Source organism: Penicillium canescens (assembly GCF_028828765.1).
Source record: "Penicillium canescens strain IBT 15451 chromosome Unknown utg000006l_segment0_segment0, whole genome shotgun sequence".
NCBI classification, from domain to species: domain Eukaryota; kingdom Fungi; phylum Ascomycota; class Eurotiomycetes; order Eurotiales; family Aspergillaceae; genus Penicillium; species Penicillium canescens.
In genome coordinates this window covers 3,570,451-3,586,623 of record NW_026703968.1, presented here as the reverse complement: position 1 = coordinate 3,586,623, position 16,173 = coordinate 3,570,451, and the positions used below count along the sequence as shown (strand labels likewise).

The following is a 16,173-nucleotide window of genomic DNA, read 5'->3' as shown; positions in this document are numbered from 1 at the left end:
ATCCAGTATCCATTCAAATTCATGATAGTCGGAAGTTTGACCGGAGCTTCCCCTCGGTGGGTATATAGCCCACCTTTGATCAGTTTCCCGGCGGGAAACTCGGAGCTCACCTCCGCAAGTTGGTGGAGAAATGGTGGAGTCGAGGGGCGACGGGAGAAGTTGGCGGTTGTCATTGGTTAGATAAGCAGACGTTATCAGTGGGCTCCGTTTCCCGACAGTTGCCCGTCGGCAAGGGTAAGCCTCCGTGATAAGTATTAATTTTTGGTTCTTTACTTCTTTACTTCTTTGCTTCTTTTCTTCTTCTCTATCTCTCTATCCTCTCTCTATCCCTCTGCAATTGGATGTGTTGAGTGCCTACCCTACTATCACAAGTATGGCGGCATCACTCTTTGCCCTTCGCGGCGCCCGCCAGCTTGCGCTGCGATCGCGTGTTCGCGTCCCCTCCATTGCTAGAGCTTCAATCTCACCATTGAACCTGCAGAGACGGGGTGTGCATAGCTCGCAGCCTCGTGGCGTCTATAACAGCACCCTCGCCGATCATGGTGACCCCCATCCCCAAGATATCTTCCAGCCTCTCGATACCTTCCCCCGCCGACACATTGGTCCCTCCCCAGATGCCGCCGGGCAGATGCTGGCAGTGCTCGACCCCCCAGTGGCATCTTTGGATGAGTTCGTGAAGCAGGTCCTGCCCGAGGACATTCTCTCAAAGAAGAACCTCCACCTCACCGAGCCCAATGCCGATATCAATCTATACCGCTCCAGCGTGCAGGGTGGCCTCGGTGAAACCGACATGCTCAAGCTACTGAACAAGTACCGGGAACAGATCGATGTCTCCGGCAAGACCTACATTGGAACCGGCTACTACCCCACGATTGTGCCCCCCGTCATTCAGCGCAATGTACTCGAGAACCCCGCCTGGTACACCAGCTACACACCTTACCAGCCCGAGATCAGTCAGGGTCGCCTGGAGTCTTTGTTGAACTTCCAGACCCTCACCGCTGACTTGACCGGTCTGCCCTTCGCGAATGCCTCCGTTTTGGACGAGGCCACCGCCGCCGCCGAGGCCATGACCATGTCCTTCGCCACTATGCCCGCTTCCAAGCAGAAGAAGGCCGACAAGTCTTTCGTTGTCTCCCATCTCTGCCATCCCCAGACTATTGCCGTTATGCAGTCCCGCGCCGAGGGATTCGGAATCAACCTCGTGGTTGGTGATATCCTGGCCAACGACTTCCAACTCGTCAAGGACCAGAAGGACCACCTAATTGGTGTCCTTGCTCAGTACCCCGATACCGAGGGTGGTATCTACGACTTCCAGTCCCTGGGTGACTCTGTCCACGGCCAGGGTGGCACTTTCAGTGTGGCCACTGACCTGCTTGCTTTGACTGTGCTCAAGGCTCCTGGTGAGTTCGGTGCTGATATTGCCTTTGGTAGTGCCCAGCGTCTGGGTGTTCCCATGGGTTTCGGTGGCCCTCACGCTGCATTCTTTGCTTGTGCCGATAAGTATAAGCGTAAGGTTCCTGGTCGTGTTGTTGGTGTGTCCAAGGACCGTCTTGGTAACCGGGCTCTGCGTCTGGCTCTTCAGACTCGCGAGCAGCACATTCGTCGCGAGAAGGCTACTAGCAACATTTGCACTGCTCAAGCTTTGCTTGCTAACATGACTGCCATGTATGCTATCTACCACGGCCCTGTCGGTCTCAAGTCTATCGCCCAGCGTATCATGTCCATGACTACTCTTCTCCGCGAGAAGCTTGTCGGTCTCGGCTACAATGTTCCTCTCCGCACCAATAGCGATGGTGGTGCTGTCTTTGACACTCTCGCCATTGAATTGCCAAGTGCTGCTGAGGCTGATGCCATCATGGCTGAGGCTAAGGCTAGATCCGTGTTCCTCCGCCGCTTGGGTGGTAACAGGGTTGGTCTCTCGCTGGATGAGACTGTTGGCCGTGATGAGGTCAAGGGCATCTTAGATGTCTTTGCCGCTCACAAGTCTGTTGGTCCCGTCGAGGTTGATGGCCACCTTGGTGTCACTCCCATCCCTGCTAACCTGGAGCGTACCTCCGCCTACATGACCCACCCTGTTTTCAACACCCACCACTCTGAGACTGAGATGCTCCGATACATCCACCACCTCGAGTCCAAGGATCTCTCTCTGGCCCACTCCATGATTCCCCTTGGATCTTGCACCATGAAGCTCAACGCTACCACTGAAATGCTCCCCATCTCCTGGCCCGAGTTCTCGCAGATCCACCCCTTCATGCCCGCTGACAAGGCCAAGGGCTACACCAACATGATCGATGATCTCGAGCAGCAGCTCGCCGATATCACTGGCATGGCTGAGGTTACTGTGCAGCCCAACTCTGGTGCCCAGGGTGAGTTCGCCGGTCTCCGTGTGATCAAGAAGTACTTCGAGGGCAAGGGTGATGCCAAGCGCAACCTGTGCTTGATCCCTGTCTCTGCTCACGGTACCAACCCTGCCAGTGCCGCCATGGCTGGTATGCGCGTTGTCACTGTCAAATGTGACACCAAGACCGGTAACCTCGACCTCGAGGACTTGAAGGCCAAGTGCGAGAAGCACAAGGATGAGCTTGCCGCGTTCATGATCACCTATCCCAGCACCTTCGGTGTGTTCGAGCCTGGTGCCAAGGAGGCTTGCCGTCTGGTTCACCAGCACGGTGGTCAGGTCTACATGGACGGTGCCAACATGAACGCCCAGATCGGTCTCTGCTCTCCTGGTGAGATTGGTGCCGACGTGTGCCACTTGAACTTGCACAAGACCTTCTGTATCCCCCACGGTGGCGGTGGTCCGGGTGTCGGCCCTATCGGTGTGGCCAAGCACCTGGCTCCCTACCTGCCATCCCACCCTACTAGCGAGTACCTGCAGTCAAAGCGTGGCGACACCTCGTCTCCACCCATCAGTGCCGCCCCCTGGGGCAGCGCCAGCATCCTCCCTATCACCTTCAACTACATCAACATGATGGGCGACCGCGGCCTGACCCACGCAACCAAGATCACCCTGCTCAACGCAAACTACATCCTCTCCCGCCTCAAGCCCCACTACCCGATCCTGTACACCAACGATCACGGTCGCTGCGCCCACGAGTTCATCCTCGATGTGCGCGGCTTCAAGGAGACCTGTGGCATCGAAGCCATCGACATCGCCAAGCGTCTCCAGGACTACGGCTTCCATGCCCCAACCATGTCCTGGCCCGTCTCCAACACCCTGATGATCGAGCCCACCGAGTCCGAGAGCAAGGCCGAGCTCGACCGCTTCTGCGACGCCCTGATCTCCATCCGTCAGGAAATTGCCCAGGTCGAAGCTGGCGAGCAGCCCCGCGAGGGTAACGTGCTCAAGCTGTCCCCTCACACCCAGCGTGATCTCCTCACCACTGCGTGGGAGCGTCCCTACACCCGTGAGAAGGCCGCCTACCCGGTCCCGTACCTGCTCGAGAAGAAGTTCTGGCCCACCGTCACTCGTGTCGATGACGCCTTCGGTGACCAGAACCTGTTCTGCACTTGCGGTCCTGTCGAGGACAGCGAATAGACCAAGATCTAGAGGATGATCTATGATACCCATGTTGCATTGGTTGCTTTTGCTTTTTCGTTTTTATAGGGATCCGTCCCGCTCTTCTTGTGTATACATTCAACATTTCTTTTAGCTACGATGATGACGTTCAAAAAGACTACATTTCGGCTTGCATCGATTCAACATGATCGTCCAGCGGGCATAATACAATATATCCAATTCATTATAACCCGCCTCCTTACTCCGTAACATAATATCCTCTAGTTGTACCCTGTAAAGAGCCGAGGTCGGCACAACCCGGCAGAACCTGACTCCCCTTATCAGCTTATCAGCTTATCAGTGCCCCTCATACCATACCATACCATCCCTCCAAAGTTACACAACCATTCCAACTCCTATATTCCGATAATACAGTAATAGATCATACCCCATCGGAGAAAGCCGATCCCCGCCCCCCAATCGACCCAACATTCCCTTTTGACGCGGCTGAACCTGTCAACTCAGCCGCCTGTCTGAGAAGTCAACTACGGGAGATCCCTGCGGAGATAGAACATTCGCATCTAGAAGGAATAACCTTGATACATGCTCGCAGACTTGGCTTTTGGGGGCTGTCGGGTATTTGGACTACATCGGTAGGTTGTTGCGAGATGAGATATATTTGTGAAACGTATATTTATACTCGTTTACCTCTTGTTCTTGGGGGTTCGTGACTCTCTTCCTTGGTCTTTGGTTTTGACTTTGGACCTTGACTTGTGAGGCTTTGCATTGTGGAGACTGATCTGCGCTTTCCTTGAGTTAGACTACATTGTCTTCTGGTTCATACTGCTAGATTTGGATATACCGTTGTGCGGATATATTTGTCTTGTTTTGATTTTCATATACACTGCATCTGCATCTACATCTGCATCTGCATCGCATTTGTGTATCGACATGGGTTCCACGACAAATGCCTTTTTCGGTCTCACCGTCTACCGCGGCACGTTCATTCAATTGTCCCGTTTGCCTGATACCGGTGCTGTCAAGGCTAAGCCTGAACTTGTTCGCAACCAGGGTGCGTTATGGGTTTCTGTTGCGGATGGTCGCATCAAGGGTTGGGACTGGCAGGCCCATGACGATGCGCGGTTTGCGGAGTTGATGACTCGCAATGGATGGGTTGATATTGACGTCGACGTCGATGGCCAAGGGTCGAAGACGAAAGTGAAAATTGTCACTGCAAGCGAAGAGAATAATGAATTCTTCTTCCCCGGGTTCATTGGTATTTATATTCCAGTCTCCATCAAGGACAGCATAACTAACAAAACCAGACACACACATCCACGCCCCTCAATACCCAAATGCCGGCCTTTTCGGCTCCTCAACTCTACTGGGCTGGCTAGAAACATATACATTCCCAGTGGAGTCAGGTTTCGGCAACCAACCAGACCCAAAAACTGGCTGTCAACAGCAGACCAAAGCCGGAGAAACCCCACTGGCAGCCCAAACAATCTACGACCAAGTAATCTCCCGTACCCTCTCCCACGGGACAACCTGCGCCAGTTACTTCGCAACAATCCACATCCCAGCAACAAACGCCCTAGCAACCCTCTGCAAAAAGCACGGGCAGCGAGCCTTCATAGGCCGAGTCTGCATGGACAACCCAGATTTCTGCCCAAAATACTACCGCGACTTCTCAGCCGAGGACTCTCTGACCGCAACGAAAGCAACAATCGCCCACATCCAATCCATCGACCCAACAGGCTCCCTCATAAATCCAATCCTAACCCCCCGCTTCGCCCCTTCCTGCACACGGCCCGCCCTCGAATCCCTAGGTGCCCTCGCAGCTTCTTACTCCCCACCCCTCCATATCCAGACCCACATCGCGGAAAACACAAACGAAGTCACACTTGTCAACGACCTCTTCCCCGAAGCGGGGAGTTATGCTGCTGTTTATGATAGATACAATCTGCTCACGCCGCGCACGATCCTCGCGCATGCAGTGCATCTATCGAAAGACGAGAAGGCGTTAATTGCCAAACGTGATGCCAAGATCTCTCATTGTCCTTCTTCGAACTCAGCGCTTGGATCGGGGATTGCTCCTGTACGGTCTTTCCTCGATGTTGGTATTACAGTTGGTCTAGGCACGGATGTAAGTGGCGGGTACAGTCCCAGCATTCTTGAAGCTGCACGGCAAACATGTCTTGCGTCGAGGTTATTGGGGCATACGGCTGCTTTTGAGAGGGAGTTTGAGTGTGGGCATTCACATGTGAAGGGCGAGGATGAGAAACAGAAACAGAAGGAAAAGGAAGACGAAGCAGCACGTGTGAAACTCTCCGTTCCAGAAAGTTTATATCTCGCCACGCGGGGCGGTGCTGCTGTTGTTGATATGGCGGACGAGATTGGTGGGTTTGATTTTGGGATGTTGTGGGATGTGCAGTTGGTTCAGCTTGGTGCTGTGAAGGGGTTACCGGAGAGTCCGTTGGATGGTGGTGAAGATGGGAGGGTTGATCTTATGAGATCTGGGCCTGTGGGTAATGTTGATCTTTTCGGGACGGAGACTTGGGAGGAGAAGGTTGAAAAGTGGGTTTGGAATGGAGATGACCGTAATGTTAAGGCTGTTTGGGTTGCTGGGCGGTTGGTCCATTCAAGAGTGTGATTTATGTGCGGTAATTGTTAGGATATTCGGGTATATAGTTTTCTCGGTTGTCGTATCTATCTGTCCTTCTTACATGTTTCTAGGTCTTCACTACATATCTTTTACAAGTTCGAGAATCTCTGATCAAGTTATACATTGGCAACTTGTATGGGTGGCTACTTGAAGGTATCCATGTTGAACACGCTGCTAAGTCATAGGTAGTGAGTGACTGACGCTATACACTTATTGGAAGAGCTCAACACAGTCAAAGATCTAAACGATATATTAGCTTCTCGTGCATTCTAAGAAGAGAGAAAGAAGAAGCGAGGCACTCACGAAGTTAGGGCTGAGATAAGTATCTCCCGAGCTGCCCGAAACGACATTAATAGTAATCTAAGCCCATTAGCATACTGAAATCAACAGCCGACGATCGAATTGGCTTACAGTGTTGGTACCAGCAACGATAGTCCCTGACGGAATAGAAACATCATAAACTTCACCAAGACCTCGGTAAGCGCCACGAGTGACACCACGAGAGTTGAGGTTAGTCGGGGCGGAGGGGGTAGAGCCGGTGTAACTATTGATCTAGAAAAGGAAATCAGACAAACTCATGAACCGGTAAAATATTATGCCCCACTAACCGTCGCCTGGGGCCGACCACCCGCGAAGGAGAGGGTGGTTCCAATTCTCAGAGTCGCAGCACCAGTTTGGGAAGATGTCGCCGTGAACTTGATGGTCAATGGCGAGTTAACGGACTTGAAAAGAGCCATTGGGAACGAAGACACCGAGGAGCTGCCGACTGTATACGTGCCCGGGGTCCAGGAGGACATGCGCGAGTCGGAGGGGTGCATGCGGAGCTGGTTGGCTGCGTTGAGGAAGCCGGTCGGTCTGTTATAGCATTAGCGTATTTGAGTATTATTAAAATTGTTCAGACAGACACATACTGTCCATCCCAGTCTCCAATCCTGAAGATTGTCGTTCCGGTCTTGACAGACCCAGAAATACTCTTCGAGGTGGTGGATCCAGCAGTCACAGTCACCGATGAGGTAGCAACGGCATATTCACCCTGGTAGTAGACCATAGTGTAAGTGCCGGGCTTCATGGCCGGGGACGTGAAGCTTCCCGAGGAAGAAGCGTATGTCCAGTATTGGGCGGCGTCGTTGTACCTATATTCCTGTCAGATGTCTACCCCGTTTCAAAAATTATGAATGTGACTCACCAGTGAATGACCCATTTGAACGAGGAAGAAGCTCCAGAAGCAGTACCCTTAACATACCCTCTTCCAGAAGTAGCAACGTATCCTTTGATGTCGAGGTCCGCGAAGAATGAAGTGTCAAGGGTGGAGCTAGGGGTTCCGCTGCGACTGAAATACATCGAGTAGGGGCCGTGCAGACCCTGGCGGTAAGTTTCGGTTTGGACGTGTCCGGAGTTCTGAGAGAGTCAGTAGCTGTGATTCGTGCCCGATGGTCTGGTTACGTACCATGTACCAGTAAAGACCAGTGTATGAACCGACATTGTTGGTGTTGATGTCGCTAGGACCGATTAGCTTGGCTGGATCTATGATGGTCAACAAACTTACCGGTGGAAAGGACCGCCGGCGGAGGTCTCGTATTGGTTCAAGATCATGCACACGCGGTGTGCGCTTCCAGAGACACCTGAAAATGTAAGCATATATTATTATAGATAGGTTTCACTGCTATCTTACAGTGAATTTTGTCATCGATGAACCGCTCGCTGGAGTAGAACTTGCTTCGGGTTTGGCCATCAACCAGGTACTAAATTGCGTCAGCTTCATTTTGGACCGAGTATCACCCGAGAAACACGAACGACGTCAGATCCCTCAACAACAGTACCACCCGCAATGTTGGATACAACACCGAATGGCTCTTCGTTCGGAAGCAGATCCGCATTCAAACGGGCGATGTACCGCAGTTCACCGATAGCTGGCTCTAGAAGACCTTTAGTATAGTTTCCATAACTAAACGCGAAGAAGTCTAACCTGCGGTGGTGTATGTTGCCATGTGGATGATAGGATCACCACTGTGGACGACATAGTAGTGAATCAAGGTGTCGGTCGAACATGTCACCTTGATATAATCGCCTATCTAGTTCAGCCAATGTTCATCATGCGAAAGCTGGGGTATTCACCAATCGTAGTTGCGGTAACAGTTGCGGAGCCTAAACCCGATCCAATGTGAGATCCGGTCGATTGGTACTGAAGCTCAGAGCCATAGTAGTTGATCGAGGTAATGTCACAGCTTGTTCGGCTGACAGTAAACTTGAGAGGGTTGGACGAGCCGGCGTCGATAACGTAGGAGGCGGTGCTAGTGGTAATTCCAAAAGCTGCGGATGCCTGCTTAGCCAGGAGAGTTACCGAGGCAAAAGCCAAAGGTTTGAAAAGCATCTTGTATGATGCTGCGCGTCGCAGAGATTTGCCTGAAAACTCACAACACACGATTAGGGGAAGCTGGCGTATTATACCACCGGAGAATTCTTGTCCTTCACGCTAAATCCCAGCGTCCTGAAAGGTGGAGATTTGGCAGCTGGTTAGTACTCCCGTTTCTGCATAGTTCTCCCCGGACGCCCTGAATTCAGCCATAGTTCCACCAATCTGGGTTGCGCCTCTAACTTCATGTCGCATGATTCCCCATTGGGAACGGAAGACCTGAAGAACCAACGGAAAGGCCGCTCTTCCCTGGAATGAGCACTATGAGCACATCATCATCGAACTTCTGTAGGGTGGAATCCCGGAGCTGCACCTCGCATAGCCTTGCCAAGCCCCTTGCCATCCCGTGTGGGGTTGATGGTTGTTTCAACAGCACGGAGCACCTGTCAGCAGTCCGATAGGACAAACCTGAGACGTCTTCTTCGCTAGCTGGGCTGAGCTTTGGAACTAATTCCCCCCTTCTAATCCACTCACTGACTTCAAACACCTCATTTCTTTTTTGGTTGCACTCCCGAGGTCGCGGCCCTGCTGAGCCTTAGTTTCTCAATAAGATCAGAGTTGAAGATAAATAATACAAGAAGTTTCCTTGCAAATAGTATGAATTGAAATTAAAATTTGACAATCTGATAAAACCCCCGTTCTGTTTCACATGTCTTTGCCAGCATACAGTGTCTCATATGAGGGAGCCGTACATGCTGTGAAACTAAGATATTTAGACCATTGTTTATTGTTTCAGACACACACGTGGCTTATATTCACCATTACAGAATTTAATTTGTTGCGATCTCTTTCTAAATTTGACAGCTCGCTCCCACTGAAACGGCTTTCCAGTGTTTGGTTGTGATTACATCCACGGCCTCTCAATCACTAAATCCCTAGCAACAAGAAAGCGATTTGAATATACCTCCACAGCGATACCATTACGCCTCCAACGTGAGTTATGGTTAGAGTTTCGCTGTTCTATACTCCCGAGGATGGGTCTTACTCTAAGCTAGTGATGAACCGCTGTATATACCACTTCCACGCACTTACCATACCTTTTCATAGACATAGATTTTTGTAAGATGCTGAACATAATGGAGAATCGCGAGGTCAAATTCTAAACAACATATAAAATTATTTGCCTATTGAGCACTTGGGGGTTTCACAGCCCCGATTTGTAACATTATCCCGAAAATGTCAGGCATTCCGGTCTCCTCCACTATTTTCCCATCTTTAAAGCGATATATGTTCATCGCTCGTGCCTGGATTGTCTTTCCAGAAGCTGGGACGCCAAAGAATTCACCTTCGTGAGTTCCACGCAAAGTAAACTGCGCTACAACTCTATCGTCCTCGATGACTGTATCATCAAGTGTCCACTGGATATCTGGATAGGCGGAGCGCATCATGCCGAGAATCTGCATGTACCCAGGCAATCCTTTGAGAGGGGTATCTGAAAATGGAACGTGGAATACGGCTGATTCAGAAACCACGGCCTGTCCCAGGGTTTCATCGCCTGAATTGATGAATTCAACAAAGCGTTGCATTCTTTCTAGAAGAGGGCGAGACATTTTGCTTACTTGAATGCATGTCAGTCTTTCTTTCCATTACTGCAGTCTTAAATTTTACTCACTTGTAGTGATTTTTGTTCTGGTCAAATTCGGGGAAAAGGGCTTGTTTCACTCCGATAGGTTCCTGCACAAAATAATCAGTAAATGAACAGAGTTTGGGCTTCTTCCAACAATTTGAACTCGAATACATGGCTTCATTGGAATCAAAAGAATGTAAAAGTGCAAATCAGACTCATTTAAGCACGCTTTCCCGAAGTGACAAAGAAAGAGAGCGATGGGCATTTACCTTGTCCAAGGTATACTTGATATCCAAGAGAGAGAATTTGTTTTGGAGAATAGAATAATGGAGACGAGGCCAATTTATATGTGAATTATCTCCAGCTAAGATGCGTACACGATGCGATTTCGTGGTCGTACAGTTTGTACAGTTTGTACAGTTTGTATAGTTTGCACAGTATAGAAGACCTCACTGGTTCAACTAGGAATGGATATCGGGTTTTCCGACAGTCGCCGGATGGTTTGACATGTTTACATATTTTGCATCTCGCATCCGAGTGGGCCGACGGGATATATCCGTCAGAATGTCCTTGGCCTGCTTGCAACTGAAATTTACAGAAAGACCTCAATGGTTTGACCAGAAATGGATATCGGGTTTTCCGACAGACACCCGACCGTTTGACATGTTTATATAATTTGCATCTCGCATCCACGTGGGCCGACGGGATATATCCGTCGGAAGGTCCTTGGCCTGGTTGCCAAGATAATTAATTCCTTCAAGCTGGAGGATCATAAGTGTCTAGGTGGCAACTGTCAACCAAGCCTTAGAAACAAACTAGGCCATAACAATATATACCAGTATTTGACTGCCCAGCCCACTGCCGGTCCTTGGAGTGCCCAGGCGTGTACGTAGAGGATCCAGCTTTCATGCTCCCTGCTCTCGAAGGGAGATTATACAGCGTGCTTATAATGAAAATGGCACTACTATATGAGGAAGGTAGGAGACCAAAGTGGAAAGATCTGGTACTTCCGATAGAGAGCTATAAGCCATTGGCAAGTCATTGTTGTTGCTCTCAGTTTGTGTTCATTTTCTGGACAAGATAAATTGTCAGAGTTACGTGGTCATTTACGGTTCCAATACCTGCACTGATCAGTCGCTCTGGCTCTGGGAGAGTATTTTAATGCAGGTCAGATAGAGAGAGCAAGAACTTGAAAAGCACACGGGGCAATCGACAAACAGCTATGAGATCAGATGGTTAAACCGGATTAATTTGGCTGAAGTCTTTACAATTGCCAAAGTTGCTGACGGACGACCTTCTCCTGACTATGCAATAGCCTGGTATGTTGAGTGACTTACCCCCAACTAGTAGTTTCGTGCATGCATATGTGATCTTCACTCTTGTTAGTATATTTTGAGGGACGCAGATCTGAGTGAAAGGGAGAACTTGCGTAGTAATTTAGCAGATACATCCGTTGCTCCCAAGAAATGCATTGACGGATTGGTGTAGAACACTCAGTCATTCAACGTAAAATTCTGCTGGACAGGAGCGAGGTAATATTTCCCCTGGAATGTATCCAGATCATTCTACACGTTTGTGATGGATTAGGCAATAAACGCCACTTCATGGACCTTCAAAACGGTAGAACCACAGAATGACAAGAAAAGGGAGTTCTTTCAACAAAAGTCACACTGAAACCAAGAGGTTGAAGTATGATCAGAATGAAGGCTATGTTTTCCGTTAGCTTAGGGTATAAATAAACTTGGATTCAGGGCTTACATATTCAATTCCTGTAGATCACTTCCTGCCCCATTCGCCATTTTCACAAGTAGTGCCAGGCACGACCGGCTCCGTGCCGTAGGCACATCCATTGGGATTGTCTGGAGCAGCTAAGGCAATAGCACACAAAGCGAGAATGGCGCCGATTCGGAAGGTCCGTTGGAAAGACTTCATCGTGGGCGGAGGGGGATTTGGCGTGTAATTCTCTCCACAGCAGTAAGTCATCTCGTTACTTATATTCCAAAACGTCGGCAAAACTAGCGATATAGCTCAAGAGGAATTTAGGAGAGTTCTCGTTCATATGAGGAGAATTGTCTATTGAGATAAGTTTTCAGTTTCACGTTTCACGGTAGCAATTATATAAACTCCAATCAAATTCCGATCTTCGCAGGAGTATGTTCTGTTATTGGTAGAAACTTCACAGATGTTTCCGAGTGTTTCCTTAACAAAGAAAGTTGCCCCGTGGATGTCTCAAAATTCAGTGTTAATCCTTGAGAGATCTTTCCATGTCCTACGCCACTAGTACCGAAATGGGGCTCAATAACGGCCCACTAACTACAACCTTCCGGAAGACACAGCTACCTAAACAAAAATTTGCGTCAGGGCTCTCCAGTGTAATGTTATTTCGTTGATTTGGCAGGCTCGGTTACAACCGAGAGAAACTCCACGTCAGCGACATGTGTACAGAATGCCTGTTGGGGATGACACGCTTCAACCATCTGCCTTGTCACGGGGAAATACGGAGAATGTATCGATGAAAGATCGGAAAACCACATTGACATTTAATTGAGCAATGCTATGTTTCCTTCATCCATATATCAGAAATACTAACAAAGTCACCACTAAACCTCGAGTTAAAGTCATAATCGACTTGAATTTTAACTCCGGACTCAGGCGACTTCATTCCCCGACACCGAATTCGAAGCATGTGGAATAACCTATACTCCTGTTAATAGCAGCAGGGCTATATTGTATTTAATAGGAACTATGAAGAGTCATTGACGTAGTATTTTAATTTGGCATAGAAACCGAAAGAACGTGTCTGTACGTACCCCGCCTATGGGAAAATTACCATTTGTGCTGTCTCGCTTAACTTTTCTTATTACTACACAATGCTCTATTTCAAACAATAGATTAACTATCACTCATACCCGCGGAGATAAAAAAAGGCCAAAGTAGCTCATTATGAGTCACTATGAGTAGGCGCAGCACGCAATATTTCAACAGTATACCACCAAAGATCATAATGAGTCATTTTGAATCGTCAATACTTCCTCATGTTGGAATCAAAGTCATACAAACAATTCCTTCTCTTAGCAACGAGGACTTGAGTGCATAAGTATATATTTGGCCAGAGTGCACAACAATATGTAACAAACCAGCGAAGTTATCATAGCAGATCAATCAGTTTCAGCATGGACATTATCTCACCATACGCCCCCGCATGGGACGAGGTACTTCCCAGGCTATAATCTAAATGCCAAGCCCTCACTGACAAGCGGACAGTTTCTCAAAGAGGTCGGCGGTTCAATGCTCATGACCGGCACCACAGTAGAGCAACTTTTCAAAGACTCAGAAGTTAACGCGGAGAAGATAATCTCCAGATATGAAATCCCGCCTCCCGACACTTCAGTCACCACCGAGGACATAACCCTTCAAGATTGCTGGGTGCGGGTCTACACTCCACCGTCACCAAAGAGCACTGAGTCAGTCGCCATGTTCATCCACGGCGGCGGGTGGATCATGGGAAGTCCCGATATCGAAGATGCCGTCTGTCGACGGATCAGCAAGATAAGCGGTATGAAAGTGGTCAGTGTTGGGTATCGACTAGCACCCAAATATAAATTCCCCATTGGTCTCGACGACTGTGTACAAGCAACCCTGTGGACGCTTGGCCACTTCCCAATCTCCTCTGTGGTACTCACGGGAGGTTCAGCCGGTGCAAATCTTGCTTTCGGTGTTGCCCTGAGACTCATCGATGCAGGCCTTGGAGATAAAGTGAAGGGTATTCTAGCTTTGGTTCCCGCAACAGTTCACCCCGATGCAGTCCCCGACGACAAGAATGAGCACTACACTTCGTTAACTGAGAATGCGAACTATTCAGTGAATACCTTGGCTTCAATGAACTGCTTCTTGGAGAGTTATAGTGCCCCTCCCCGGGACAAGTATTTCTCTGTTCTCCTTCATCCCCGTCTCCATGATTTGAAGAAGGTCTACATTGTTGAATGTGGAACTGATACCCTGAGAGATGATGCGAGATTGATGAGGGAAGCATTGGAAAATGTTGGTGCGTCTGTTATGTATGATGCTTATCCCGGTTATCCTCATTATTTCTGGGCATATCCATCTCCAGTGCTGGCGGAGGCATCTGAATTCTTTCATGCAAACATGTTCCGAGCACTAGAGTGGCTTGATTCTGAATAAGGGCCTTGACTTAAACGACAGCCAACAGGCTTGTTTCCACTACAGTTACTGAAGTATTCCTGACTGTAAATATTCTCAATCTGCGTTTTCGTTGTGATATTTACGCAGAAAGCTGGACATATATATTACCCCTTGGATGCAGACCCGCTGTTTACATTTCGTATTTAACGTCTTCAACGAGCAGTGTACCCACCATCTACTGGGAGACAGATGCCAGTCACCCAGTTGGCATCATCACTTGCCAATACAACAGCCATCCTAGCAATATCCTCCGGCATGCCCGGCCCTTTGAGAGGATGCCGACGTCTGAGATCTTCCCATGGAGTCAAATTAGTAGTGGTCTCCTTGAAGATAGCAGTTTGTGTATCTGCATATATGTCAATATGAGCCAAAGGTAACTGTAGCCATGATAACTCACAGCCAGGACAAAGTGCATTGATATGGATGTTATCAGGCGCATAATCCAAAGCCATCTGTCTTGTTAAATTGCTAACTGCGCCCTTCGATGCGCAATAAGAGGCTACCAGGACTGTTAGTGATATTCGGTACACAACATAGCAATACTGAGGAAATGCTCACGGTTTTCCGGACCTCCAATCATGGCCATAATTGAAGAAATATTAACAATCCAGCCACGATCCCCCGACGAATGAGGCTCTTGCGCTAGCATTTGTGTAAGAGCATATTTACAACCCAGAAATACAGACTTGGTGTTAACTCGCATCGTCGTATCCCAGGTCTCTTCATCGGTGAGGTGCAAGACAGCTGGTTTGCGTGCCTCGATACTGATGCCGGCGTTGTTGACCAGACTGTTGACGATCATTAGACGAGATACTCAATACTTTGGTGAGTAGCACACATACATATCAAGTCGTCCGTATTCCCTTACAGATACTTGAATCAGATTCTCCATCTGTGCTGCATCCCCGACATCCGTCTGCACAAAAGTTGCTTTTCCTCCTTTTTTCACAATAAGATCATGTGTCGTGATGTCAGATTCTTCCTGTGATCGGGCAGTTGGTGTCAAATCGGCGCAGACCACCTTGGCCCCTTCCTGCGAGTACCGGATGGCAATCGCTCGTCCTAGACCGGATGAGGCGCCGGTGACGATGGCTACCTTGTCCTGCAAACGAGCCGAGCTAGACATGGTTCTCTCGATGTTTTATCTGACCAAGGACTGATGTTTGAAGATATGAATCCGTGAGATCCAGGATGAAAATGTATCATGTCTGTCAGACGGCGCCCGCATGTCCTTTATACGCTGGCAATCCATGTTGGAAACTGAGCCGACACGTGTGCTCCAGTCCATGAGGTATCACCGTGGGATATATGTGGGTATAATGTCTCCAGAATATCCCACCGATCGTCACTACTTGGTCTGAAGAGAATAATATGAAATCGGTCCATTTTCTACTTCTGCTCGAACAGTCAGTGTAGACAGAGTGGATGAGGGGTTTGACGTAAAAGGCAAGAGAGCCGAATCCAAGAGCTCGTTAAGATTTCCTGTTTGGACCATCGATCTTGGGGAAAATACAAAGTGCCAAAAAAAAAAAAGATATTGTGGATGAGCCGGATTCGAACCGGCCTCTTGCAATCTAGCCGCGACTGAGGTTCCGTGAGCGACTCAAGAAGAAGCCCAGCCATTTGGGGATATATAGGTGTACTAGAACTTAAGAATGCTCGACCAACAATGCGCCGTCCTGTTGTTGTGGGTCTTTCTACTAATTTCGGTTGAGTCCCACCCCACTATTTCCCATTTACGGTTAGCGTATGACTGGCAGTCATTTTGATCCAATGGTTTTGATCAGCCGTCCCATGGTAGAGTCCCCGAAGATCTATGTAGCCGG

The 16,173-nt window shown here is 49.0% G+C and overlaps 6 protein-coding genes across 6 annotated transcripts; 3 read left to right on the top strand and 3 right to left on the bottom strand.

Annotated features, from left to right (window-relative positions):
• Window positions 1–373: 373 nt before the first annotated feature.
• Window positions 374–3,538, top strand: N7446_010186 (glycine decarboxylase subunit P; the record flags this gene model as incomplete). Its single annotated transcript, XM_058518930.1, has 1 exon — window positions 374–3,538. The coding sequence occupies one exon, from the start codon at window positions 374–376 to the stop codon at window positions 3,536–3,538; it is 3,165 nt and encodes a 1,054-aa protein (XP_058369718.1).
• A 708-nt stretch (window positions 3,539–4,246) lies between these two features.
• Window positions 4,247–6,162, top strand: N7446_010185 (uncharacterized protein). The gene is made up of 2 exons (XM_058518929.1): window positions 4,247–4,775; window positions 4,825–6,162. The coding sequence occupies exons 1-2, from the start codon at window positions 4,451–4,453 to the stop codon at window positions 6,150–6,152; spliced, it is 1,653 nt and encodes a 550-aa protein (XP_058369717.1). The 5' UTR covers window positions 4,247–4,450; the 3' UTR covers window positions 6,153–6,162.
• Window positions 6,163–6,374: 212 nt separating this feature from the next.
• Window positions 6,375–8,535, bottom strand: rglA (putative rhamnogalacturonase B; the record flags this gene model as incomplete). The annotated part of the gene is made up of 12 exons (XM_058518928.1): window positions 6,375–6,404; window positions 6,468–6,524; window positions 6,576–6,716; window positions 6,773–7,019; window positions 7,076–7,297; window positions 7,351–7,562; window positions 7,612–7,663; window positions 7,711–7,786; window positions 7,837–7,906; window positions 7,959–8,080; window positions 8,131–8,232; window positions 8,280–8,535. The coding sequence occupies 12 exons, from the start codon at window positions 8,533–8,535 to the stop codon at window positions 6,375–6,377; spliced, it is 1,587 nt and encodes a 528-aa protein (XP_058369716.1).
• Window positions 8,536–9,701: 1,166 nt separating this feature from the next.
• N7446_010183 (ester cyclase) lies at window positions 9,702–10,127 on the bottom strand (the record flags this gene model as incomplete). The annotated part of the gene is made up of 1 exon (XM_058518927.1): window positions 9,702–10,127. The coding sequence occupies one exon, from the start codon at window positions 10,125–10,127 to the stop codon at window positions 9,702–9,704; it is 426 nt and encodes a 141-aa protein (XP_058369715.1).
• Window positions 10,128–13,317: 3,190 nt separating this feature from the next.
• N7446_010182 (alpha/beta hydrolase) lies at window positions 13,318–14,326 on the top strand (the record flags this gene model as incomplete). The annotated part of the gene is made up of 2 exons (XM_058518926.1): window positions 13,318–13,356; window positions 13,409–14,326. The coding sequence occupies 2 exons, from the start codon at window positions 13,318–13,320 to the stop codon at window positions 14,324–14,326; spliced, it is 957 nt and encodes a 318-aa protein (XP_058369714.1).
• Window positions 14,327–14,499: 173 nt separating this feature from the next.
• On the bottom strand, window positions 14,500–15,473 carry N7446_010181 (SDR family NAD(P)-dependent oxidoreductase; the record flags this gene model as incomplete). Its single annotated transcript, XM_058518925.1, has 4 exons — window positions 14,500–14,693; window positions 14,745–14,846; window positions 14,906–15,135; window positions 15,190–15,473. The coding sequence occupies 4 exons, from the start codon at window positions 15,471–15,473 to the stop codon at window positions 14,500–14,502; spliced, it is 810 nt and encodes a 269-aa protein (XP_058369713.1).
• Window positions 15,474–16,173: the final 700 nt, after the last annotated feature.

What these genes read in the sequence shown, in the direction of transcription:
- N7446_010185 (XM_058518929.1), top strand. Translation starts at nt 4,451, where the DNA reads ATGGGTTCCACGACAAATGCCTTTTTCGGTCTCACCGTCTACCGCGGC. An exon ending in CTTCTTCCCCGGGTTCATTG is followed by an intron (nt 4,776 to 4,824) that starts GTATTTATATTC and finishes TAACAAAACCAG; the next exon opens with ACACACACATCCACGCCCCT.